This window comes from Cebus imitator, unplaced genomic scaffold (assembly GCF_001604975.1).
Source record: "Cebus imitator isolate Cc_AM_T3 unplaced genomic scaffold, Cebus_imitator-1.0 Scaffold411, whole genome shotgun sequence".
Lineage (NCBI taxonomy): Eukaryota > Metazoa > Chordata > Mammalia > Primates > Cebidae > Cebus > Cebus imitator.
Genome location: NW_016107726.1, coordinates 1,675,936 through 1,702,187, shown reverse-complemented (window position 1 = coordinate 1,702,187; position 26,252 = coordinate 1,675,936). Strand labels below are relative to the sequence as shown.

Below are 26,252 nucleotides of genomic sequence, written 5' to 3'. Positions count from 1 at the left end.
GTGCCACCACCACCCCACCATGGCCTCTTAGACCCTTTCTAGTGACTTCATTGGATAGGGATGACTGAAGCTGGGACAACCATGTAGAAATGTGATTTTAAAAAAGGAATGTGATTTCATACTAATTGAGTGAGGAAACCCAACAAGGCTGCCTATTCAGAGTCTTCTTGGCCTCTCTCTGAAGCATTCATTCCTCTAGGGTATGGGGCAGGACCCCTTCTAAAATAAGGGTCTCATGACCCACAATCAAACAAGGAAGGTCAGAGAATTTCCTTATGGCCAGCTCTCGGACAGAAAAGTGGAGGCAGATTAGAGTATATTTTTAGTGTCTCTGAACAGGTAAAAGCAGAACATAACAGAGACAGACCTTGTTTTCTGAGGCCTACTTCTGTAGCCTAAAGCTCCCCAATATTGTAGCAAAAGACTATGCTTCACCTGTATCGCTCATAAACTGTTCGAAGCTGCTTCAGGACCCTAGGACAAAAGACCAATACTTTAACAAAAGAAATGCTTATTGTGTTAGTCACGAAGGAAATAACAAGGGCTATGGAAGTTATAAGCCAGGAACTGTAGACAAAAACGTGTGCGTGCGCGCGTGTGTGTGTGTGTATCAGTATCAAAGTGCTCTTGAAATCCTGTCTTAAAATGTTATAATTTAATTATGTCTCTTAAACAGAGTTCATATATTATATCTATTACACAGCGTCCATCACTTGGGGGTCCTGGTCAATTAGCAACAGCTCTAAGTTGGAAGTCTTTGCCTAGTTTGCAGAATAACTTTATTTTACTATTCCCTACATTTTCCACTTCGCTCTGTCCTCCACAATTCTATGTGGTTCACATCAGCAGCCTCCATTCCCCTCTGGCTTTTAGTTAGTTGATTTCAGCTGCTAGGAGAGACCCACCAAACATCTTAAGGGCAGGTGGAAAAGAAAGGCAGAATATTTAATTCCCTGCTCCCTGTATCCATGTAGAAGCAGCCTCAAGCTAGCTGCATCCCTCCACGAGTAGTCATAGCTTCTATCAGGTGATGCTTCTCATACAGTCCTTCCTGTCCCTGAGTTCTGTCCCCCTTTAAGCTAGACATAGTGTGAAGAGTTAACGTAGCAAGACTGACTGCTTATTTTTAGAAAGGCCTGCTTACAAAGTTGGCCTTTGGCTGGCATCTGGATTCCCCACCATTCCCAGAACTGATAAGAGAGGACCACTGCATTTAAACATTTGTACAAATGATACGGTTTATGCTTAACACCTGCTTTCCTTGTGGGGGTCTTAAATTTGGGTAAATGCCAGATAGAGGCTGCTCATATGAACAGCCCCCAGTAAAACCCCTGTGCACTGAGTTTCTAAGGAACTTCCCTGATTGGCAACAGTTTAGACACATTTTCATAATGCATTGCTGGGGGAATTAGGCACGTTCTGTCTCTACAAGAAGAGAATTCTTGGAAGCTTGTGCTTGGTTTTCCCTGGACTTCGCTGATGTGCCTTTTCCCTTTGTTGATGAATTCTTTAATATTTCATTGTAATAAATCTTAGTTATGAGTCGGACTATATGATGAGTCCTGTGAGTCTTCCTAGTGAATCATTAGACACTGGGTTCAGGGTTGGCTTGAGGACCCTGACATAAATAGTGAAAGAGCTCTGCTGTTTCTATACCTGAGAGTACTGCACCATCTCTTTTGCCCACTCTTTTGAAAGTAGTTTCTTTATTAAGCCCTCCCCAGATTACTCTTTTTGAGTGTGCTTTCTTTTAGTGAGGCTTCTAGTGACTGTAGGTATTTCATGTAAATATTTATTTATATTTATGTACATCAAATGTAGATATGTACATGAAGATATGTATATTTACATGAAATATCTACATTCAAACATTTTTATTATATATATAATGTGAGATATATATATATATATATATATATATATGGAGAGAGAGAGAGAGAGAGAGATAGAGAGAGAGAGAGAGAGAGAGAGAGAGATGGAGTTTTGCTCTTGTTGCCCAGCCTAGAGTGCAATGGCACGATCTCGGCTCACTGCAACCTCTGCCTCCTGGGTTCAGGCGATTCTCCTGTCTCAGCCTCCCGAGTAGCTGGGATTACAGGCATGCACTACCATTCCAGGCTAATTTTGTATTTTTAGTAGAGACAAGGTTTCTCCATGTTGCTTAGGATGGCCTCTAACTCCCCATTTCAGGAGATCCACCCACCTTGGTCTGCTAAAGTGCTGGGATTGCAGGCGTGAGCCATCTCACCAGGCTAAATATATTGTTAAATATTTGATGGATTCTTTTCTGTACATGATATTTACATATTTCTTAACAAAAAGATGAATGGTTTAAAAGTAAGGTAACACAGCAACCTGTACCCCCAATATCTTATTTAACGAGAATATTTGATTAGGTTGTGCTTCTCTAAATGGATGGAGGATTGTGCAACTTGTTTAAACCAGAAAATAGTAGTACATACACTGGTGATTGATTGTCCTTAAAAATATTTAGCTGTTGTTTTTACCTTTTTGTCTGGGGGAGAAAAAGAAAGCCCACTCTCAAAAGTAGGGAGACTAAGGAAAATTCACACTGACAGAACATAATTTTTTCATGATATATATTTATATTATAGAAAACATCACTAAAGTGGTATGTTCTTTGCCTGATAAGCAATCGTATTACATCTTAAAAACACTTCTAACAGGTGATGGTACATTCATATAGTATATTCAAATAGTTTCTTGGTAATATTTAGATTATTTAACTTCCATAGCTATTTATATCACCAAACATCATTCTTTCTTTTACACTGTGCTCTCTGAAGCAAGATAAAGCATTGTGCTTAATGGAATGGAAAGCTTCCTTTTAAAAATCCAAAAATTATGCTGCTTAAATTTCAAGTATCAATGGAACTTACATCATTTTAAAAATTAACTATGTAAAAAATAAATGTTATACATCCTTGGATAGTTTCTCAAAAAGAAAAAAAAGGCAAAGAAATAAATGCTTAATGTAGACTATTGTGTTTTTTTTACTTTCATCTATATTTATGACCACTGCTTTCACCTAAAAAGTTTTTTTATGCTTATAGATAAAAAGCTTTGTTTTAGAGAACTCATGAACCCTTTGTTTATTAATGTCTTGGTAAACCACATGTCTTTTTGATAAAGTAATCTTGAATCAGAAAGGCCTCTTTGCTGGATATCTTACCTTGGTTTGCTTTTGTGTTTATTGATTACTTTTGCTAATAAATGCTCTCTCCATTGTAATTTAGCTCCATTCCAGCAACCTCCACCCAGAGGACAAGTTCAAAGTTCTTCTGCTATCAATCTCTCCTGGAGTCCACCTGATTCTCCAAATGCCCACTGGCTCACTTACAGTTTACTCAGGGATGATTTTGAAATCTACACAACAGAGGATCAATACCCATACAGTGAGTTTAAGAGTTTGGTAATAGAAAGAAATATTCTGAGAATTGACACATTAGTTAAGTTCGTTGACATGAGGATAAATGCTGTTGTGGTTTCCTCTGTCTGGCACAGAGTATTTCAAACAGAGAAAAAATTACAAATTTCACTTGCAATCAAAAAAATGCAGTAAGAATGAGATGCTTATTATCTGATAAATACTAATGCTTATCAAATTCTCAAAGAAAAAAAATGACCCCTTCCAGAATTGATGGGAATGTAGGGAAGCTTGAACTTTTATAAACTGCTGGGTGTCTGTGTGAGTTCATTAGTACAACTTTTCATGCACAATAATTTGTTAAAATGTATAAAAAATCGTTCCTTTTAACATAACATTTGATTTAGCAAACCTACTTTAGGAAGTTTATCTCAAGTGAATAATCATAAATGGACACAAAAGCTGTCCATACCTAAACTATTTGTAATAGCAAAATTCTGAAAATGATTCAGATGTTCAACAGAGTTTCAGTAAATTATAGTATATGGCATAACAGAATCCTGGTCCATTGTTAAATAAATTATAGGCTATGATAGCCTATAAACTAATATCTTAGTTCATATATCAATAAACAAAAAATGTTTATGACTTAACTGTTTAAGACAGGGGTCCCCAGTCCCCAGGCTGTGGACAGGTACTGATCCGTGACCTGTTAGGAACAGGGCCACACAGTGGGAGATGAGCAGCAGGTGAGTGAGCATTACCGCCTGAGCCCTGCCTCCTGTCACTTCAGTGGTGTCATTAGATTCTCATAGGAGCACGAACCCTATCGTGAACTGTGCATTGGAGGGATCTAGGTTGCATGCTCCTTATGAGAATCTAATAGTAAATATAATGTGCTTGAACCATACCAAAACCATCCCTCCTCACCTCCCTGTGCTTGGTTGATGGAAAAACTTTTCCATGAAACCAGCCTCTGGTGCCAAAAAAGTTGGGGACCACTGGTTTAAGGTAATTAAAAGTTATTAAAATAATCTGAGAATTATACTATTTTAATTTACAAATACTGGAAGACATAAATAGATCTAGTTTTCTCTAATTGTAAATATTACAGAAATTTTATCAAATATTTCTATTATAATGAATTCAACTTTTAAAATTCTCAGCTTAAAAAAACTATTAAATCTGGAAGTAGAGTACTAACACTGAAGCAACTGTATAATTTAATACGCACATTGCTATTTCCACAGAGATAGAACACAGCAACATGAACTTTTGAAAGAGGAAGGATATAAACAAGCCATCAAGCCTATCTTTACCGTTGTAACTTTTATGAAGCTTTTAAAGGAACTTGTAGAAATCAAATTATTAGAATTAATTGTCTTTAAAAAAATTTTACTCAGATGTTTTAGTTTCCCTAAAGACAGAATGAGAAATATTAACTTTTACATTATTCTAGCCCTATCTTCTCTGATTTTTCCTTCTAGCCATGTTTAGCTACATGCTAGTTTAAGAAACCTCGGAACAGCAATTCCAATTCAAGTTTCTATTCTGTTCTCTTCATTTAATACAGTTTTCCAAATTCTGCTTTAACCATGGTTAGTTAGTTAGAGAACTGTATAACGCTATGTCAAAACACTGAAATTCCATAACCGTCCTTAAAATGGCTAGGAGGATGCCTTGTTTTAACATATTAATTGACTTTAAAACTCCTGGATAGCATAAAGTTTTTATACATGATACTGGGTTCCATTTTGTACCTAATTCATATGACTTGAATTTAGCTACTTCTGTCCATCCCTTTCTCTTAGCTCTACATGTCTCTTCTTTATTCCAAGTCTTCTTTAAAGTTAATGGAAACTCTGAACTTCATGATGCAGATTGCAAAGGGAAATGAACATCTGTCTACATCTGCCATGTTGGCAAAGCATCCTAAAAACCTGCTACTAGAATGTTTATTTTCTTCCAAATATCAGCATGATCCAGGTGTCCTGAAACTTAAATTTTTGTGATAGAGAAGGAGAGGAGTTATAAAAATATTGAAAATGATTTTGAAGATGACAATACCACTGGTTGAATTATTTCTGAAGTTGTGAATTAGGGTCACCGTATTTTCCCTACAGCTTCATGCAATAGCAAAATTAAACTTAAAACTGTCAATGATATTATTCAAGCCAGAGGCATGTTTTCCATAGTAACATATTGTGATCTATTTTATAGAACATTACATGTAAGTACAACACTCTGGCTGTTTCTCACAATTGCACTAATATGGAATCCAAATAACAGTTTCTTACATAATAAATGTGTATTCATTCACTAATCAGACATTTATATAATCCTATTAAACAAGGTATTATTTCCTAAAACCTTATTTTTCATTAAAAATGCCACTTCTGGCATTTCTTGACAATCACTGTAATTAATGATGTGAAAATTATCTGCATGATGGCATTTGAACAGTAAGAACAATTGGTTAACACTGTCAGAACTTTGTATCATTCTAATAATAGCCTCATGTTTGTTACTCTATTTCTAGTGCGTGGCTAGCATGTGTAATATGTAAAGGAAACACTACTTATATTCAGCTGGATGAACACAAATCTTTGGGTTAAATAAAGGCATTAGGAATTATAGGTGGAGAATCATTGAACTTTTCAAAGAAAATTAATAGTGTTGTCTTCCGAGCAAGTTTGATCGTTTTTCTGAGACCTTTATAGAATTCTTTTTTAGAATGGAAACTTTTTCTAGCTAGCCTGACGTACTATGGGATTTTCTAAGACAGTATTTTCCATTCTGGGATCATGATATACTGGTGTACCATCTTTAAGGCTTTCAAATTATTTGTTATTAGTAACAGCAAGCTAATAATGGTGAATAATTTTAAAGATTGTGAACTTTAAAAAACAAGGTGTATCTTTATGTTTTATTTAAGGTAGAGGTCAAGCTTAGCACTTTGGGAATCATACATAATCAGCCCTACGTTATCCCTCCCATAGCCCCATTCTGGGTTGCTCATAAGTATCTTATGTGTCATGGGGAAGGAAGTGAACAGTTACTGGAGGAAATAGCACTCTTGTGTTAGTGTTGCAGGTTTAGAGAATGGACAGTATCTCATACTGTTTTTTGGTATTGTTCCTATTTGTGTTTGGAATTGAAGGAGCACCAGACATAGTAGGCTTATCCAATGTAAAAATAAAAATGATCTTCATTACTGATGAAAGTCAGATTAGAGACAATATCCTCTTCCCTGCAGGAAGACAAATTAGAAGACAGAAAAATCAATGGGCTGATCTGAACATAATTTGCTCCCTACCCCCTAACTCCCCAGATTCACAGTCAGACGAGTTGTTCCTTATTTGGGTTGGCATGAGTGGGAAAGATAGCCCCTAAATGTCACGTTAGAGAAATTCTTCCTTGGGAAACTAAGAGGATGATTATTTTTACATGCAACAATGGTTTCTATCATCTATAGCTATTAACATAGTTAATAACTCTAAACTTTTAGCGTTTTAGACAACCAAATATTTTAATGAGCCCTGGTATTTCATTTCTACCCTTATTATTCATTTCCATCTTTAATGTGATAATTCACGCCATACTACATCAAGGGATCAATGTAACAAGTGGTAAGATGGTTCAATTATCTCTGAGAGGAGTAAATGAACAAACATAAGATCTAGAGATGGGATGAGAAAGAAAACAGAAGAGAAGATGACAGGCAACTGTTTCTATAAGGTTCTTGATATTCTTAATGCAATAGTTTCACCTCATCCGCGGTTTTGTTTTCTGTAGTTTGTGATCCACGGTTAACAATGCTCCCCCAACTAGGTGAATTGACAGTACAATAAGATGTTTTGAGAGAGCGAGGCCATATTCACATAGCTATTATTGTGGTATATTGTTATAATTGTTCTATTTTATTTTTAGTTATTGTTGTTAATCTCTCACTCTGCCTAACATAAATTAAACTTTATCATGGATATGTATATATAGGAAAAAGAACAGTATATATATCTGATTTTATCTATTTATATATACACTGTTCTTTTTCCTATACATATGTGTGTGTGTGTAGGTTATATATATTATATATGTAGGTTATATGTTTTATATATATAGGTTTATGTATATGTTATATAAAAATATATATAGATATAGATAGATATAGATATAGATATTTTCCAGGGTTCATTCTTAAAGGGGAAATGAAAAGTGGGGGAAAGAATCCTTCTCAGAGGGAGCTTTGGTGCAAAGAATCTAAAGGGAAACCTAACACTAACAGAAGAGTGCTATTTCCTCCAATAACTGTTCACTTCCTTCCCATGATACATAAGATACCTATGAGCAACCAAGAATGGGGCTGTGGTAGAGATAATGTAGGGCTGATTATGTATGATTCCCAAAGTGGTAGCTTGACTTCTACCTTAAATAAAACATAAAGATATACCTTGTTTTTTAAAGTATATATATGTAGTTTAGTACTATTTGTGGCTTTAGGCATCCACTGGAAATCTTGGAATGTATCTCCTGTGGATAAGAGGGGACTATAATATGCTTAACTGGAACAATAGATTAGATATGTAGAGAAAAAGCATTCATGTGTTTAATAAAATTTTGTTCAGTGCTTATTCCAAACCAGAAATTGTATCAGCCGCTAGAAATACAAAGTTGAAAGGAATAGTTCTCCTTATTGAGTGGGGAGACATATAAGTAAACCAAAATGACAATATAATATATAAATTTTGAATCAGAGTAAACCTGGGGTGTTAAGAAAGCGCAGGGTATTGTGGGAGATGTAGAAGAGGTAACCGTGTTTGTGGTGGCAATGATGGTAACTGAGAACCACTGATAATTTCCCAGTAAGGAGGGAAAATAAGCCAAATTGGCTCAGATACTGTAGTTGAGAAAGAGTGACGGTCATGAAATAAATTTTGTATTAAAAGACATGGAAATATATGAGAAAACAAGATACATTCAGCAATCATGGGCAGTTCCGTGTAGCTTTGGTAGGTGGTACACTGGGGGAGTGCTACAATCCAGGGCAATATTGGCCAAGATCATGAATCAGTGCTGAGCCAAAGGAGTGTGAATGTTACTCTGAAAATGCAGAAGTCTGCAGTAACAGCAAGTTTTCAGACTCCGAGTTGAAGATCCCTACCCCACAAAGGAGAGCAACTACTTTGAGATAAGTGCTCTTTTAACCTGAGTATTACTTTTATGTTATGATACCATGAATGGGTATCCTATTTATACCCTTTCAAATGCTTTTATTTAGATCACACTATAAATCGCCTTATACAGTATTCCTACACAAATGCATATTCCCATCCCGATTCTATCTGATTCTAATTTCTTATTAGACTGCTCTTGTATAATACATTCTCTTTTATTAGGATTATATTCCATTTTTCAGCTGCTACAAACATCCAGCAAGTACTGTACTTCTTTTGATTGTCTTCAGGTTATAGGTCTTCCAACTTTCAGTTTAAGCTTATGCCAGACAGTCTTTTGGAATACTCAGTGCTGATGTTTATTTTTGCGTTTTAGGTTTTAGCTTTTGGCGTGTTAAATAGATTATTCTCCATCATTGTTCTAGCCTTCAATGATTTTTCAAATTTTGTTAATATTTTCAACAGCCTTATTGTGGGATCAAGGTAACTTTAATCTAATAAATATTTATATAAATAACAAAGGGCCACAGCTGCATGCTCTCTAGAAAATCTGAATCTCAGCCCTAGGGGACTTTCCTGAATATGATTCTTCTTTGGGTGCTCTGCCTTAATACTAGGGATGGTGACGTTTTCCTGTCTTTTCTATTCCTATATTCTTTAGAGTTTTCTGTACCACTTAGGAAGTAAAACCATGTTATAATCAATCATTCTCTATAAACTTCTCTTGTGCAAATTACTCTGTGGTTTCTGTGTCCCGATTGTACTCTAATGCAATACTCAACATATTTTCATGAAGAATTTGCAATAACATATGCAATAGAATAACAAAACCATCTTTCATTCAGATATTCCCTTGCATTGTTCAGTCTTTAATTATTCCCCTCCCTCAACCACCATGACATTTGGGGAAGGGCAGCTTCCCTCTGGCCCTTTGCAGAAGGCCCTTCAGAGGATGCAGGCTCATTTCTAAGAGGTAGTTGGCAGATGTCAACCGTTGGCATCCTCACAGCATCGGTGTCTAATGCAGGAAGCTGGTGAACACGTGATCATTCTCAGCTTGGTCAGGGCCTCATGAATACCCTGCTGTTTTAGCCTTCCCCTAGGCTGAGAACTTTCTGATTTTTTTTCCCCCGTCTCCTACATCCACCCTTGGGCCCTCTCAGAGGTGGAAGAATCACTTTGTCCCAGCCGTAGAAGGTCCCATAGTAGGCTCACTGGCTCTCAACACAGCACCCTCACTGTTCAAGAAACCAAGAGATTCCTGCACGGGGCCACGTCAAGATGGCGGCGTCCGTATTAAACCCCGTGCTGAGGCGACTTCCTATTCTTTCTCTCTTCCTACGTGCCAATGGAGTTCAGGCTCCCCTCTAGACTCTGCACCAAAGCTCCCTCTGCAAAGGATTCTTTGCCCCCACTTCTCATTTCCCCTTATAAGAACTAACCCTGGAAATATGTGCAATCAGAAGAATACCAGGAGCGGTAGGGTTATCGCCCTATCTGGGCTGACTATGGTGGCAACCACAAGGGTGGTATACCCCCACAGCAGACTCGAAATACATGGATTTGCAAGAATAAACTTGCTGGGAATCCCTGCTCCATCTGCCGAGATCACAAGTTGCATGTTGTACTCTTGGAACAGCTTGTCTGCGGGTGTCATCTTTCATGCTCCATACACTGGAGTCTGCATGAAGCCACGCAAGAGATAGACCTGGGCCATCCAGGAAGCCAGGGATCATAGTCTCCTCAGGAACCACATCCCCCAGGCTGAAACCGGGACCTTGACCTCAGTATCTCTCATGGGGTTGTGAGTGTTCCTCCACCAGCCCCCACCCTGATCCCAGGTGACCCCCTGGTACCCATGGCACAACTGGAAACAGCCACCAGAGAAATTGTCTCGCCTTCCTTGGCTCTATCAGGGCCATCTCTGAGAAGATAGTGGCCGCCACCTGAATCAATACCCAAGGTGCCCCGCCCCACAACACCAGCGGAAGCCTCCTCCACTGAGCAGTCAGACCCCAGGGTGCTCTATAGGAGGTGTAGACTGGGAAAAAGGGCCGGGTGCGGTGGCTCACACCTGCCATCCCAACATTTTGGGAGGGTGGGGTGGGTGGATCGCTTGAGCCCAGGGGTTCGAGACCAGCCTTGGCAACATGGCGCAACACCATATTCTACAAAAAATACAAAAAGTACCCAGACGTGGTGGCATGTGCCTGTAGTCCCAGCTATTCTGTTTGGGAGACTGAGGCAGGAGAATCACTTGAAGCCTAGGAGGCAGAGGTTGCAAGATCATGCCACTGCACTTCAGCCTGGGTGACAAAGTCAGACGCTGTCAAGAAAAAAAAAAAGACTGGAAATGCCTAGGTTTACATGATAGGATATCACCCCAAAGAGCTGTGTCTTCTGTGGCCAATGGCAGATCCAGGAAAGAAATGAAATTTGCTTATGGGGATATATCTAGGCTGAGGGAGAGCAGTACAGATGTATATGAGAAACCTCAACCCCTTTATATTGTAAATAGATGGGCTCGGCTAAACATTGTTGCTGTTTCAGACTTTTGCTAACTTAGCTTTTCCACAATGAAGCTCTATCTCCTGTTAAAAGAGAGGCAGGCAGGCAGACATGTAGGCAGGAAGGAAGGAAGGAAAAGAAAAAAGAAACAAACTCTGTGGATTAAAAAATCAGACCCTGAATGCTTAACTATTCCACTGTAAGCACATAAATATGCCGGGACCTTCATATTGCATTAGGATACCCCTGCATAATGGAACCCTCCTTCCATCTCCCATACAACAGCCCCAGGAGGAAGCAAGCAGCAGCCACTCTGGCATTTGTGTGTTTCACAGTCCTACAATGTATTTGCTGTCCTTAGAGAACGAGGAGTTCCAATCACGTGCCTAATCACCTCCACTCCCTATCTTATTTTTTAAAAACCTCTTTGTAGCTTCTTCTCTCTGCCCTCACAATCCTTCATGCATAGAAGTCCTGCTTATCTAGAACTACTCTTGTGTAAATTCCCCATTGCTGATAACAAATGTCTCCAAAATTTAGCAGCTTAAAACAATAAACATCATTTCTGTAGGTCAGAAAATAAGAAAATGTTCCAGTCAAGATGTTGGCCTGATGACACCTTTACCTCTTGGTGGTAGTTTACTAACCTTTAGTCTGGTGTATTTAGTGTTTAACAAGCAAACCAGTTACATAGAGGAAACATAGTTACTTCTGTTTTGGACAACTGCAAGAATTTTCTCTTAGATTTTCTATCAAAAGGACACTATAAAAAGTGAAACGAGCTAAAACAGACATCTAAATATTCTTTGTTACGAATGGCACTTTTATGTTATACTCAATAATAAAAGCAATCAACTGGTATTTACATGATTTCAATGTTAAAAATCTGAAATGTTTTCTTAAAAGAGTAGATGGGTATAGTTTATATAATTAAATAATTTGATAGGAAAGCAGTTAGCAATGATTCTTTACCAACTTGTGAAATGTAACTGTTGTCTTTTTTTCTTTTCATTCCAGGTATTCAATACTTCTTAGACACTGACCTGTTACCATATACCAAATATTCCTATTACATCGAGACCACCAATGTGCATGGTTCAACAAGGAGTGTAGCTGTCACTTACAGGACAAAACCAGGAGTCCCAGAGGGAAACTTGACTTTAAGTTATATCCTTCCTATTGGCCCAGACTCTGTGGCACTGAACTGGACAACACTCTCAAATCTATCTGGGCCTATAGAGAAATATATTTTGTCCTGTGTCCCTTTGACTGGTGGTCAGCCATGCGTTTCCTACGAAGGTCATGAAACCTCAGCTACCATCTGGAATCTGGTTCCATTCACCGAGTACTATTTTTCTGTACAAGCATGTACTAGCGGGGGCTGTTTACACAGCTTGCCCGTTACAGTGACCACAGCCCAGGCCCCTCCCCAAAGACTAAGCCCACCTAAGGTGCAGACAGTCAGTTCTACAGAACTTCACGTAGAATGGTCTCCACCAATGGAACTAAATGGTAAGAATTCAAGACCAAGATTCCCCTTCTTGGGTAAGACATAAATAAGAATCTAGGCATTGTAATTGTGCAATTAAGAGTCTAGCAATTGTATTCCTTTTCATAACTGCACAATATAATAATGGATAAACAGTTTCTATAGATATATGATAGTGTTTGTCCTGGTTAGTGGAACAAGTGTATTTCTTCTAATAACAAATTCCATTCAATTAAATTGCCCCTTAAAAGGCTAATATTATCTTTGCTCTTAATGACATCTGCCATAACACAAATGATGTTTATAATTTGAAACTCACTTATGAAATGCATTATATTTGACTGTGTCACAAGTTAGGGCACTCATAAGCAGTGCATTTAATCTTTTAAGCGAGAAAAAGATATAAAATATTACAAAAAATATGTACGCAAGCTAACCGACTCCATTAAGTTAATTTTTGCATTCATACAATTGAACCCTTGGTTATATAGGCCAGATACACATTCATAGATTTTTGATCATTTATATCATGTACATACTATAGCAAAATCTTTCTTTAGATTTTTAAAGTTATTTGGTAAAACTGGGTAGAAATTGACTATAACATTTATGCAAACAGGGCTTATGTTAAATTAAATTAAAACCTTCAAATGTGAAAGTATACAGACTGGAGCTACGATAATCAAATTCCCTGAAAGAACTGGCCGTTCCTAATGACCATCAATTCTGAAAAAGATTGAATTTATCTATGATAAAGTATAGTTATTTTTTGTCTATATGTTGTCCATTTTGGTTTGTTTTCCCCATGCGTATGCCTTAAAAGTATTTTATACATTATAAAAATGTATTTTATCATTCATCTATGTATCAGTTTGTTGTCTTCTATGTACCTGTCATCTAGATTACTAAACTACTAAATACTACACTTTGAAGGCTTAAAAAATTGACAGTAACCTAAGTAGAAGGATAATGAAAATCTAGCATTCTTTAACTGACCTGTCCCTAACCTACCCCCAAAGTTACCCCTTTGTCTGACGAGCCACCTTGGTTCACTATTTAATTTCCCTAGGAATAATTATAAGGTATGAACTATACATGAGAAGATTGAGATCTACTAAAGAAACCACATCTGAGGAAAGTCGAGTTTTTCAGAGCAGTGGTTGGCTCAGTCCTCATTCATTTGCAGAATCGTCCAATGAAAATGCATTAAAACCTCCTCAAACAACTACAACCATCACTGGCTTGGAGCCATACACCAAGTATGAGTTTAGAGTCTTAGCTGTGAATATGGCCGGAAGCGTGTCTTCTGCTTGGGTCTCAGAAAGAACGGAAGAATCAGGTAAAGATCAATGCTTTAAGTTCTACTTTTAAAACCTCTGAAGGCAAGTGCTCTCTCAAATTAAAGTCAACACTGCTAAAGTACATTTTGAAAAGCAAGAATTAGAAACTTCCATAGACCAAGGAAATATTTAATATATAAGGGTTGGTTACATAAACAACTCAAGGTCATAAAGTACTTGCAATAAGTTTTAGGGGGCAAAAGGAAATGCTTTAGTTATTAATTCATGGGGCGAAAATGGCTTAACTATAGTTATAGTCTTTGGGGAATGTTTGTCAGAAATAGCATTTGGTTTCCAGTCCTGAAGTGGATTGGACACGTCTCATCTTGCTCCATATACAGCATAATTTATGTTCAAGGAAAGAGATAACTGTCACCAAGTCCACAAATCTGTCTTTGTTTTTATTTATCTTTCCAAAATAAATAGTTTAGATACTAGATTGTACATAATGACAGAATCCTGGACATCAAAATCTATAAGTCACAAGTGTGCTTGTAAGCAGTTGGCATGGTGATAAGGAAGGAGGACCACATACCTAAATTTTCTTGAGTATCTTCATTAAGGCAAACATTTTTAAGCCTCCGCTTTATTTTTTATATTAAAAACACTTTAAATGTCATGAGCCTTTAAGAAAAAAAATACACTTTGATTATGTGTTTAATCAGTAGATAACAAAGAAACCGAAGTCCTGATCTAAACTTGACCTGTTAGAAATATGGAGGATGAGGGTACCCTTAAGTTGATGTCCAAGGAAATCATTTCATGAATAAAATGCGCATTATACTTGAGCATCTCTTAGTGACTGTCAGCCATCTTGGACAAATAATAAAGCCATGATAGCACAAGTGATGAGGCGTGGCATTCTGGAAGGGGAAAATCAAGGTCAGAAATGAAAAGCAATGGGTGAAACTGCAATACTGGGTCCCCATAATCTTATGGGTCACTGGCTAATGAAAGTGCAATGAGTTTCTTTGATAATACACCTTTGGTTAGCTCATTTGAAATCCCTATTAAGAGCTCAAGGGTGGCAGGGGGGAAATGTATGTGTGTATGTACCCTGAACATTTCAATAAAAATTTAACGAAAACTTTGAGACATTCATTGGGGTTATTTAGAATGCTTTAGGCTTACTTGTTTCTGGAGAACAATGTTCACTCAGCTGCATTGGATTGGCTCGATGACATATTTCCCTACATGGGAAATCCAGACCATCGCCATGCCTTTTTCTGAACTTTTTGGACTGAGATATTCTATTTTTGTGACTTCTTTCAGATGCTCATAAGACTTATAATTTCCTACCTAACCATTCACTAATTATCTTTATGAACACAAGCAAATTCCCTTGAGATTTTTATTTTGTAAATAGAAAGTAGCTGGTAATATGAAGATGGATAATATACTTGCAGATAACATTTTAAAAAGTGAATACCTTTTACATATACCAGCATATTCTTAGACTTTTTCAGAACAGAATATTTTGTAAGGTACAAGGTATTTCAGAAACTAAAAGGAATGTGTGAATTCAATTTGAAAATATATAGGGACACCATTCATTGTTTTAATGTTGTTGTTATTCTCATTGATAGCACCTGTATTCATGAGCCCTCCTTCAGTCATTCCCCTGTCTTCGTACTCTCTCAATATCTCCTGGGAGAAGCCAGCAGATAATGTTACAAGAGGAAAAGTTGTGGGTTATGACATCAATATGATTTCTAAACGATCGCCTCAACAATCTATTCCAGTGGTGTTTTCACAGGTATTGTTATGTTTAACTAACGTCCTTTCAGAATTGACTTAGGGCTTCATTTGGACATTTTTTGAGTTTGCAGAATTCTGTGACAGAATTCTCCCTCTATATTCATTAAATGGGGGATTTTTTTTCTTAATATTATGTGTACAAGCCTCTTTGTATGTCACTTGATTTTTTTCCAATATAAACATATATTGAAGCAAAGTTGGTATAATTCATTTCATAAGACTTGTTTTTTTCTATTTATCACGTATCCTTAAATATTTTACAAGAAGTTGACTTTCACTAGCTGTGTACTATCAAGTTACCTGGACACACTATAATGTATTTAACCAGTCCACAATCAGTTGATATTTGTATTATATTAATTCTTTTGGAAACATAAATAACATTGGTATAAATGTCTTATATGTCTTATATGTACATTTTGTATACATTTCTGCTTCCTTCAAAAAGTTTGAAGAATGGAATTTATCACAGTTTGTAACAAAATGAAATATGAATATGTTCAAGGTTTTGAATAAACAGGAATATATTGCCTTCTAATAATTCATTCTCCAGCTAGCACTAGTGAGAATAATTATCATAGCTAAAGGTTACTGATGCCTTACTGCATATGTGGACTAATTCATTTGATACACACAGCACTCGTAGAAGATGAGAGGCCCTCATTCTCTCCAGTTTACAGTTGTGACTGATATGCCTTTCTGCCCATTTTACCAGCCTCCAGGTGACCAATCCCAGAAGCTAGTGGAAGGATGTAAACTGAATGAGTTGTTCTGTGTTCTTGGCTGTTCAATGCCTCTTCTGAGGGAGCTGCTCTTTGCTGGGTATTAGCATAAGATAAAAAGATCTTTACACTTTATGCCTGCTTCCATAGATCTGGCCACATTTTTCTTTCCCAGAATTCCTAGCTCCTGATCCTTCCATCTTTCTTTTTTCATGCCTGTGACCAATATATCCAAGCCACTGTCATATTGTCCAGATATGTTTTATCCTGAGACACATCTCTTTCCACACAACATGGGTGACCAGGTGAACTGCCTGAAGTTCTGCCCATTGAGAGGATTGCTCCTCTCTACTCTTTCACAGGGCCATCTCTGACAAGGGTTGTAGAGCAACAGCCACCATGTTTGACTTGCAACTACTTACCAAGACATCCTATCTGTGAACTAAACTCTGCTTTATTTTCCCATTCTTTCAGCTCTGAAGGGACCTCCCATGGGTTATCAGTATGAGCTGAGGTTGAGCCACCAGTATAAGAATGGTGGGTGTCATGGGGGTCTGAACCACCTGCTTGCACAGTGTATTATGGCTTTTGTCTCTGCTTATACCCAGTCTCAGACATCTACTTCCATTTTGTTTTGGGCCCTCCTAACCTCAAAACTTGGCTGAGACAATTCCCAGATTATAAACAAGTGGCTCTAGCTACATGGCTATGTGGTATTCCATACTAGATGTTCTGTTTTTACTGAAGCCTGAAAGCATGCTAGGAGCCATTTAGCAAATGGTGTATAGTTTTTGTTACATGTTATGCCTTTGTTCCAAGGTCTTGAGGTTTATCTGTCTTGTTATTCTCTTTCTATATGTGCCTTGCAACATCTCTTCCCACCATGCTTGCCTCTAGTGCTATAAAATCTTAAAATTTACTATACGTTATGTCCCAAGTGGCTGATCTGCCTGTACCATAGTCTGGACCTGGTGCAGAGCCCTTTCCTGCTCTGCGGTGCACTCAAAGCCGGCAGCATTCCATGTTACTCAGTAAATTTCTCAGAACGGTATTCTCAAGTGTGGAATATGCTCCCTTCAGAACGTGAACAGGTTTACTAGAAATTCTGTTTCCTTAGTGGTGGTAGATGCAAGGTGCAATACTTCGTCTTTTATTTTGGAGGGAATATTCTAGACGTCTCAGGCCACTTGGACTCCTAAAAACTTTACTGATATGGAAGATTCCTTAATCTTCATAATATTGCTCTTCCACTTTCTAGAATACATACGTCTTACGTCTGCATACCTACCATTTCTTGCTTTAATTCATTTAATACAATGATATTGATATAAACAATACTGTCAAGAAGGCTTTTATAGTTTGTCTTAAATTGGTGATCAATCACCCTCAGATTTTCTTTGTCTTTCTTCAGTGCATTGATAGCAACCAGCAAGAGCCATGCGTAGTCCTTATGATTACTAGATTCCCCAGAGCAGTCCTTATAATTACCAATTCCACCAAACCAGTGAATTACCTTCCACTGGCAACTCATGCCAGTTCACCACTAGGGCATGCTGTGGACTATCAGTACTCTACCTGCTAGCGTTGGGTGATGAGATCCTCATTGCAAACCAGCTGGTGGATGATGGAACTCCAGAGTATCATTTTAAGAGTCTCCTTCCTAAAGCCACTCCTGGTACGACTATCTCAGGGCAAATTCCCCTGGAAACAGCCTCTCTCTTGGTAGAAGACTGAGTACAGAGGCTTATTGGCGGAGCACTTTCAATAAGCGTGAAGTGACAAAGGAGTAGGACTGAGCCGTGCAGAAGCTGAGCTATGAATCAATAGTAGAAGCAGCCTCAGCTGATTCTGTGGGTAGTTCTGGAGCTGAAATGACCCTCTTAGCATGTTTCAAATTAAGTCAGGAAGTCAGATTTTTGTACCCTAGAGTATTTGTGTCCTTGGGCTGATGTAGCAAATTAACATAAACTGAGTGGCTTAAAACTGTGGAAATTTAGGTGTTAGTAGTGCCAAGTCCCCCACAGGCTCTAGGAGACAATTCTCTTCCACCTTCCCATGGCTCCTGGTGTTCCTTGGCTTCTGGCAATGTAACTCTGATATCTGCCTCTGTCTTCACAAGTCCTTCTCTATGTCTCTGTCTCTTCTGTGCTGTGTGTCCATCACATTTCTCCCATAAAAATGCCAGTCATTGGATTTTAAACTATCCTTAAATGCAGGATGACAACTAATTACATCTGCAAAGAACCTATTTCGAAATAAGGTCTCATTCTGGATTTTTGGAAGACACTATACAATCTACTGCTAATAGGTTTGCCATTTTTTTTCTAAGTGTTTTTAGTGGACAGAATATATATACAACACACAATTTTATTTTGTATACTAGATGACAAAGAAGAGCCAATAAATAATTTATGATTCCTTATTTTTTCATTAATCTGGTAATGTGTTGACTCATTTACAACTATCTCATGATGAAAACACAACTGGTATCATACATACCTTTTAACTTAAACAGGTTAGTCTAACAATCTGGTATACCATGGAATTTAAGGTAAATTTAGTTATAACTTCCTTGGGGCCTTTGCCATGTAATATCTCATATTTATACTTGATGTTTTATTTTTTTGTTTTTACTATTCTTTTGCTTTATAAACTATTCTTTCTTTGTAAAACACACTTTTGATTTATCTATTACTTACATCATAGTAGTTATTCTAAGAAACAAAAATGAGAGAAATATCATATATAAACATACAGACTTAGAAGTCAACTTGTTCATATTCCACGTCTCCCAATTGTTAGCCATATCACATATGTCTTCTGGTTTTATTCATCTGTGAAATGGGAAAACCATTTCTGTTTACCTACCTGCTTAAAGAGCTTGATAAATATTGACACATTATTCTTACTGATTATTATTAATGGTATGGAACTATATTATACTTTATAAACTAGCTATCATTTAATGGGGCAGGAAAATAAATCTTTTGTTGTTGTTATTGTTATTTAAAAGGCTGCTCCTTATGACTGAACTGGAATAAGGACATAGATATATCACCTTATTCTCTTTTTTATTTTTATTTTTATTTTTTGAGACAGCATCTAGCTCTGTCACCCAGGCTGGAGTGCAGTGGCACAATCTCAGCTCACTGAAACCCCCTCCTCCTGGGTTCAAGCCATTCTTGTGTGTCAGTCTTCTGAGTAGCTGAGATTACAGGTGCATGCCACCATGCCTGACTAATTTTTTTTTTTTTTTGTATTTTTAGTAGAGAGAGAGTTTTGTCAGCTTTGCCAAGCTGTTCTCTAACTCCTACCCTCAAGTGATCCACCCACCTCGGCCTCCCAGAGTACTGGGATTACAGGCATGAGCCACTGCCCTGGGCCCACCTTATTCTCTTTTGAACTCCCTCCACTGCAAATCATTGTCATCTTCATTCTCTATTTAAGGAAATGAAATCAAAAGTAGCAGAACAAAGTCCAATTTTTTGGCTTCTCAATGATTAAATTTGTAACTGAACTGACCTGTCTTGTCATAATCTTTGGAAATAAATAGCCAAAATTCCTGGGGAAAGTCTACCGTAAGAGTAACTATTAAGAAATCTTTGCCTAAGAATGAGGCAGGGGGAGTACATAAAAGTGGGGATGATGTAGGATTCATTGTAGGAGTCCAAGCTGCTGCAGAGTTTTTCCTACCCTTTTGAAGACTTATTTCATGAAAAACTTTCAATTAGATAAATCTTATAAGACTTATAAATTGACTCTATGTACATGATAAAGACAAAGACTATCTGAGTGATAATTTTATGATGCAAGTTCTGGGGCAAATAATATCTTTTTAAAATAATGCAATTTTTAATAATCATCTGTAGGGAAGTAAAAGTCCATCAAAATAAATTTTAGTGTAGATGTTTTCTTTCTTATTTCATTGTGGGTTCTTGCTACAGAGAATGATTTGTTTAAAAAATAATTCAACTTCCTAAATTAAATAAGAAATTGCTTAATGTATTTTATTCTAAAAACAATTCTGTTTTCTAAAAATTTACATTGAATTCTGCCAGGATTCTTCTGAAAGGGATGGATATTATAGTACTATTCATAAATTTAATTCGGTTCAAGGTTTATTTTACTTAGGAAATTTTCCATCGAATTTCACGGAAAAGAAGAGTTTATATCTTCAGTATATCAATAACGATTTTACAATTAGAAAAATAATTACTTGGTATTTGATGTTTTTCTGATTTCAAAATGTAATTGCGAGGAAATGGTTTAAAAGTTTTAAATCACTCCTAGAGTTTTAGAATCTTTAAAACTACTTTTATTTCTGAACATTATTGAAACACTGTACCCTACATTCCAATCTCACTGCTCTTTAGAACTACTCATGTAATTTATGAAATTTTAAATTCAACTCCTAGGCGAATATTCCAAATGAATTTTTTTGTGCCCCTAAGGAGAAAGTCTCTAGAAAACTACTCCAAATATTACTAAACTTTAGATTTATTTGTATTTATACTTATGGAAGATTATTTTATATAACTATCTAGTAGTAGCTCTAAGAAAATTAGTTTTGTACTCATAATGTCATACTCTCTGTTTTAATGACTTTTATTTTCTGAATATAATTTCTAGTGGACTTTGTACCTACAACCTAAACAAATTTACGTGGTTGTTTTTGATTGACTTCTAATTATAAAAATAGAATGAACTCTCAGTGTTCATTGTTCAATAACTTATTTATGGGCTGTGAGTTTTCTCTCAGTCTTCTTGGCTCAAAACTGCGATTTTCTTTTGAAATTACATGATAAAGATAAGATTTCAAAAAATGTAACTGTTTGATGTAATCTGTCCATGTTTGTGTAAGAAAGATGATTGAGAATTGATCTAATGTGGATGCTCAGTAATATGTTTAATGTTTATTTTTTTCCCTTTTTCTTCTGTGACATTTTTTTTTCTTAACGAAAATGATAGTATTGATTTAACATAGCCACAACATGTCTTTCTGTTCTAGCACCATCAAATAGCCTGGGTATCACTGCACTGGATTACTTTTGGCCAAGCCCCATGGCTTCGTTTGGACTTTATCATGATAACAATGACAGTGTCACCATCTTTATCTCTACCATTGGTGACAATAACCATACCACCATGCTGCTTTATGAGGCAATAACTTGGTTTTCTCATTTATCCACTCAGGAACTGGATTATTACCTCATAAAACAGTGTGATTGTACAATTATCAATTAAATCCTGGCTTGTCGAGACTCTTCAAAAAAAAAAAAAAATCCTTTTCCTAATGGTGGTTGGCAATAATTCCCTCTGTCTGAATTCATGGAACTTTGACTGCCAAGGTTATATTTTTGCACTGATTACCTATTATCTGATTTTGTTTTCCCTGAAGCTGTTGCACACTGCTAAATCCCAAGAACTATCTTACACTGTAGAAGGACTGAAACCTTACAGGATATATGACTTTACTATTACTCTCTGCAATTCAGTTGGTTGTGTGACCAGTGCTTCAGGAGCAGGACAAACGTTAGCGGCAGGTAAGCAAGTTTTAATGGATATGAAAATTTTTTGCCTATCAAGAAAAAAAAAACCTATAACATTCAATACCTTTTCTAGTTGAGACTTTGTATTTCTGCTTTCTCCTCCTCCCTTGCTAACCCTGATTGCTTCCTACCTTGACATTTTTAAACAACAAAAACAAAAACTTAACTTTAATTGGCACCTAGGCTCTATGAGTTATAGCTGTGTTATAAGAAGTATAATTAGTTGTAGAGTGACTCAAGGGCTTAGCCACCAACCTGTGTCTTCGCAGTGTCCTGATAATTGTGAGAAACATTTAGGAAGCTTCTTATGAGGACTTTAGGATACCTCTTTCCTCAATGTAGGCATTTTTTGTGGGGGTAAATCTACTCACTGCTGTCCCATGGGAACATCTAGAAATTACTGTGTGGCCTGGTATATTTGGCTTTTATGAAATAGGTAATTGTTTATTATTTTATTAATAAGCTTTTAAGTTTATAAAATTTACATAAAGGAATTATCAAGTATAATCTTAATAGAAGTGGTTTGTGTAATTTGTGCTTGCTTCATTCAGGACTAACTGGATTTATATAAACCTGATTACCTATATTAGTAAGACCTATGAAATCAATTATTTTGCATTTAGTATATTTTCAAATCAGTGTTTTTCTGTTTCTAGATAAAAGCTTAGTTTCCTGCTTCTCTTTAAGGAGGTGTTCAGGTGTAAGGAGATTAAGACATTCTAGGTGAATTACAGATATTATGAAAATACATGTTTACCTGTAAAAACATTTCCTAGACCTCCTCCCCAAATCTCTTTATCCTACTATTTATAGGTCCAGTTATGTAGGGTATTTTTTCTTGGTTCTGGAAAAATTTCTTAGCTCAAATGATCTCATCCGAGTAATTTTATTTTTTTTTGAAAATTTTCATCAATGCAGACAAGTTTGAAATTCTAAGAAATTATAGTTTACTAACTTTATAACTGAACACTTTGTATTTACATATATTTTATATATATGCATTTCAGATGTATGCATACATTTATGGGGGACCTAGCTTGTACAAAACACTTTTCTCCTATAAAACTGTTTTTGTATACAGACAAAATTATTGTTATTGAAGGTTTACTGTATTATTGAAGATTTACTGAATGCTGAATATGGGTAACAGAGAACTCTATCTCCTTTAAGAAAACTGATACAATTTCAGACTAGAAGACAAAAATTAAAATAAGAATCAGTCTTGCAAATTGGAGAAAGTAAAATGGAGACAACACAAGCTGAAGACTGGCTGTGTTATAGCAGGGGACATAGGGATCCCAACCATGTGGCTGTGCACAACTGGAATCACATCCTCTCAGGTTGTAAAACATGTAAAAATAATCAAGCGTTATTATATAGCCAGTATGAATATATTCTTTGTAATATTCTCCCCAAGTGTTTGTCTAACCTATGTTTGATACCTTCAGTGTTACAGAAAATACTATGTCTCCGGGCAAAGCTATACCATCTTTAGACACCTCTTTTAAAATGTGATTTCTTAAACTGATCTACTTGAAGGTAGAAAAGATAAATGATTTTGATTTGGGAGACTGAGAACATATCTCATTAAACACTATTTCAGATAAACTATAAAAGAATGATAAAGATTTTTGCAGGTATTTACTGAGCACATACCATATCTCCTGGTAACTTCTACTCAACATTCTTCTACTTCCTTGGGGGCTGTGGTTAATCTAATTTATCATCTGTCCAATAACATTTTAAATAACAGTATACCTACCTAAGTCTCTTCTCCTTTAGGCTGCATATTATGGTGGCTCCCATCTGCACCTGATATGCAATAGTGTCTAGAGCTGTTATTAGTATAATTCTTGTAGATGAGATATAGTCTGGCTTTTCATAGATGGAAGCAAACTAAAGAACCTGAAGAGAGATATGCCTGACCCTAGAAAGTAGCTGGATCCTGGAGATGGGAATAGAAAATCAGGAAACATGTCTACAGAATGGAATCTCCCTGCTCTATGCATTAGTGATAACGTTTGTGCTAATAGTATTCTCAGTGGTTGCAGTGGCAAGTTCCTGTTGCGTGAAAGACAATGTACCTGGGTGCTCTGGACAACATTCATTTTAGTTACTGGTGAAGCTATTAAAACCACTCCTGTCTACTGGCAGGACTGTGAAGTAAAACTAACTAATCAGAGCCCTCTGAATCCTCCCTCTACTTTTTTTATCCTTCAAAGATAGCACTGGAAACTTAAATTTGCTGAAAGTCATGTGCTGTGAAAGTCAGTTGACTCACAAAAAATATGTAAGGGGAAAAAATGATAAGCCACATTGCCAGGGTTTCAACATGGACTCTGCCATTGACTAGCTGTGTGACTGTGTATATAAATTATCTAATCTCTGAGAATTAGTTTCCCAATTTATAAGTATAACTTGTTTTATAAGGTTCTGATGAGGATTAGAAATAGTTAATACATTTAAAATATTTAAAGAAGTACCCATCACAGTCCATTCTCAATAAAAATTTATTGTCCTGATTTTTATAATATTATATAACACTTTTATTAGTCACAGTATAAATGTTATAGAATTTCTCATGTTATCAAAATCAAGGAGAGTTTATTTTACAACTTTGAATTTCTAACAGTATTATAATGTATATAAAAATGAAGAATTCTAAAATTAAGGATTGTATTCTGAAAATAAATCTTAGAAAGGCTTACAATCTGAAAGCATTGTTTATTATTTTCTGTAAGAAGTATGTCATTCAGAGTTATGTACATTTCAAAATGTGGCTCAAAAACAACAAATTTCACATTTGTTGGTTGCAATATAGAGTTAATAATGTGCCATAAATATATTACTACATTTTATTGTGAATGCTCAATTCGGAACCATCTCTTGTGAGCTTACTATTTAAAGCACTGTGGAGGATTTGAAGGTAATTATACCCAGCATTTGGGTTAAGGAGTTGAGATCCAATAGGTAGGATTAATACCATGGGGGACATGTGCTAAGGGCTGTGAGAAAGGTGGGAAAAAAAATGCTATGGGAAGGTAGAAAATAAGATAAATAATTTTGATTTGGGAGACTGAGAAGATATCTTATTAAATGCTATTTCAGATAAACTATAAAAGAATGGTAAAGCCTTTTGCAGACATTTACTGAGCACATACCATGTGCTAGTTACTGTTTTAGGGGCTGCACTGTTCCAGGTACCGATGTAGTGAAAGCAGAGATTTATGAAGACTTCCCTGGCAGTAGAGTACACAATAGATTAGAAGAGAGGGTATAATAGAGTCTGGTAGATTTTTTTTAAGAGGCAGTAAGACAGTATATCACATAAGTAGAAATGAAGATTGAAAGAAGGGAATGGAGTGACTTCAAGGAAGAGAGATCTACAAGTTAAGCAGTGGGAAGAATGGATGATGACAGCAAATATTGTAGCCCTTGGTGGTGCCATTAAATAAAAGGAGAAAGATAAATAAATAACATATGGTAGAAATAAACTTGTGAGTTTATTTGATCATTTGATAGAAACACATCCATGGCAATTAAAACATCCAGCAGCAGAAAATGCAAATCTGGAGCTTAAACATGATGCAGATTTTGTAATCATTTGCCTATAGATGGAAGCTAATGCTCTAGGTTATAATAAATTAGCAAAAGCAGAGAAAATGCAGAATAGATATCCAACGAAAACACCTAAGTCAATATTGTATTCAGGAAGAAAGGAGAAAGGAGGAGTGAACAGAGATACTGTCAGAATTAGGAAAAGAACTGAGAGGAAACAGTATCATGAAAGTCCAGGGAAGAGAGAATTGTAGGAGAATGTTGTCTGTAGTGTCATATGATATACGGAAAGCAAAAGAAATGTGACCTAAAATGGATTCAAGGTCACTGGTGACTCTCTGGGGATTACTCTAATTAGCATGGTTGAAGCAGAAGCTGGAACAGGAAGGATTGAGCAGTGGCAGGAGAAAGTATAATGGTAAATTTCAAATGTGTGGTTTTTATTCTTTGCCAAAATTTTTCATCTGCTCAATTTTCATTCTTTAAAAAATTGCTTTACCTTTTGCTTCCATATAAAATCCTTTCTAAAGAAAAATTTATTTTAGCGTTTTTTTCTGGAAAAAAATTTATTTTCTAATTCCTTAATATATTTTGTTAGACCTACCTGATTCTTCATCTGCCCAGCAGAAAATAAAGTCTCTTATATGACAGAAGTATGAAAAAATAATTTTATTTACAGTTGGATTTATTACACCATTTTTAGGGTTATTCAGTGAAAATAAACTTATTTGCTTTGATTTGAATACCAGGAAAAATTATAAATCCA

The 26,252-nt window shown here is 36.3% G+C and overlaps 1 protein-coding gene and 1 pseudogene across 3 annotated transcripts in view; both read left to right on the top strand.

Annotated features, from left to right (window-relative positions):
* Positions 1-26,252, top strand: part of USH2A (usherin) — a 777,259-nt gene that overhangs the window by 207,652 nt on the left and 543,355 nt on the right. For all 3 annotated transcript variants that reach the window (XM_037731607.1, XM_017509227.2, XM_037731606.1), the window contains exons 17-21: positions 3,258-3,416; positions 12,088-12,582; positions 13,629-13,898; positions 15,486-15,655; positions 21,778-21,922. In XM_037731607.1, coding sequence (XP_037587535.1) covers positions 3,258-3,416; positions 12,088-12,582; positions 13,629-13,898; positions 15,486-15,655; positions 21,778-21,922 — 1,239 coding nt within the window. The remainder of the gene's footprint in view (positions 1-3,257; positions 3,417-12,087; positions 12,583-13,628; positions 13,899-15,485; positions 15,656-21,777; positions 21,923-26,252) is intronic.
* Positions 9,844-11,123, top strand: LOC108289689 (annotated as a pseudogene).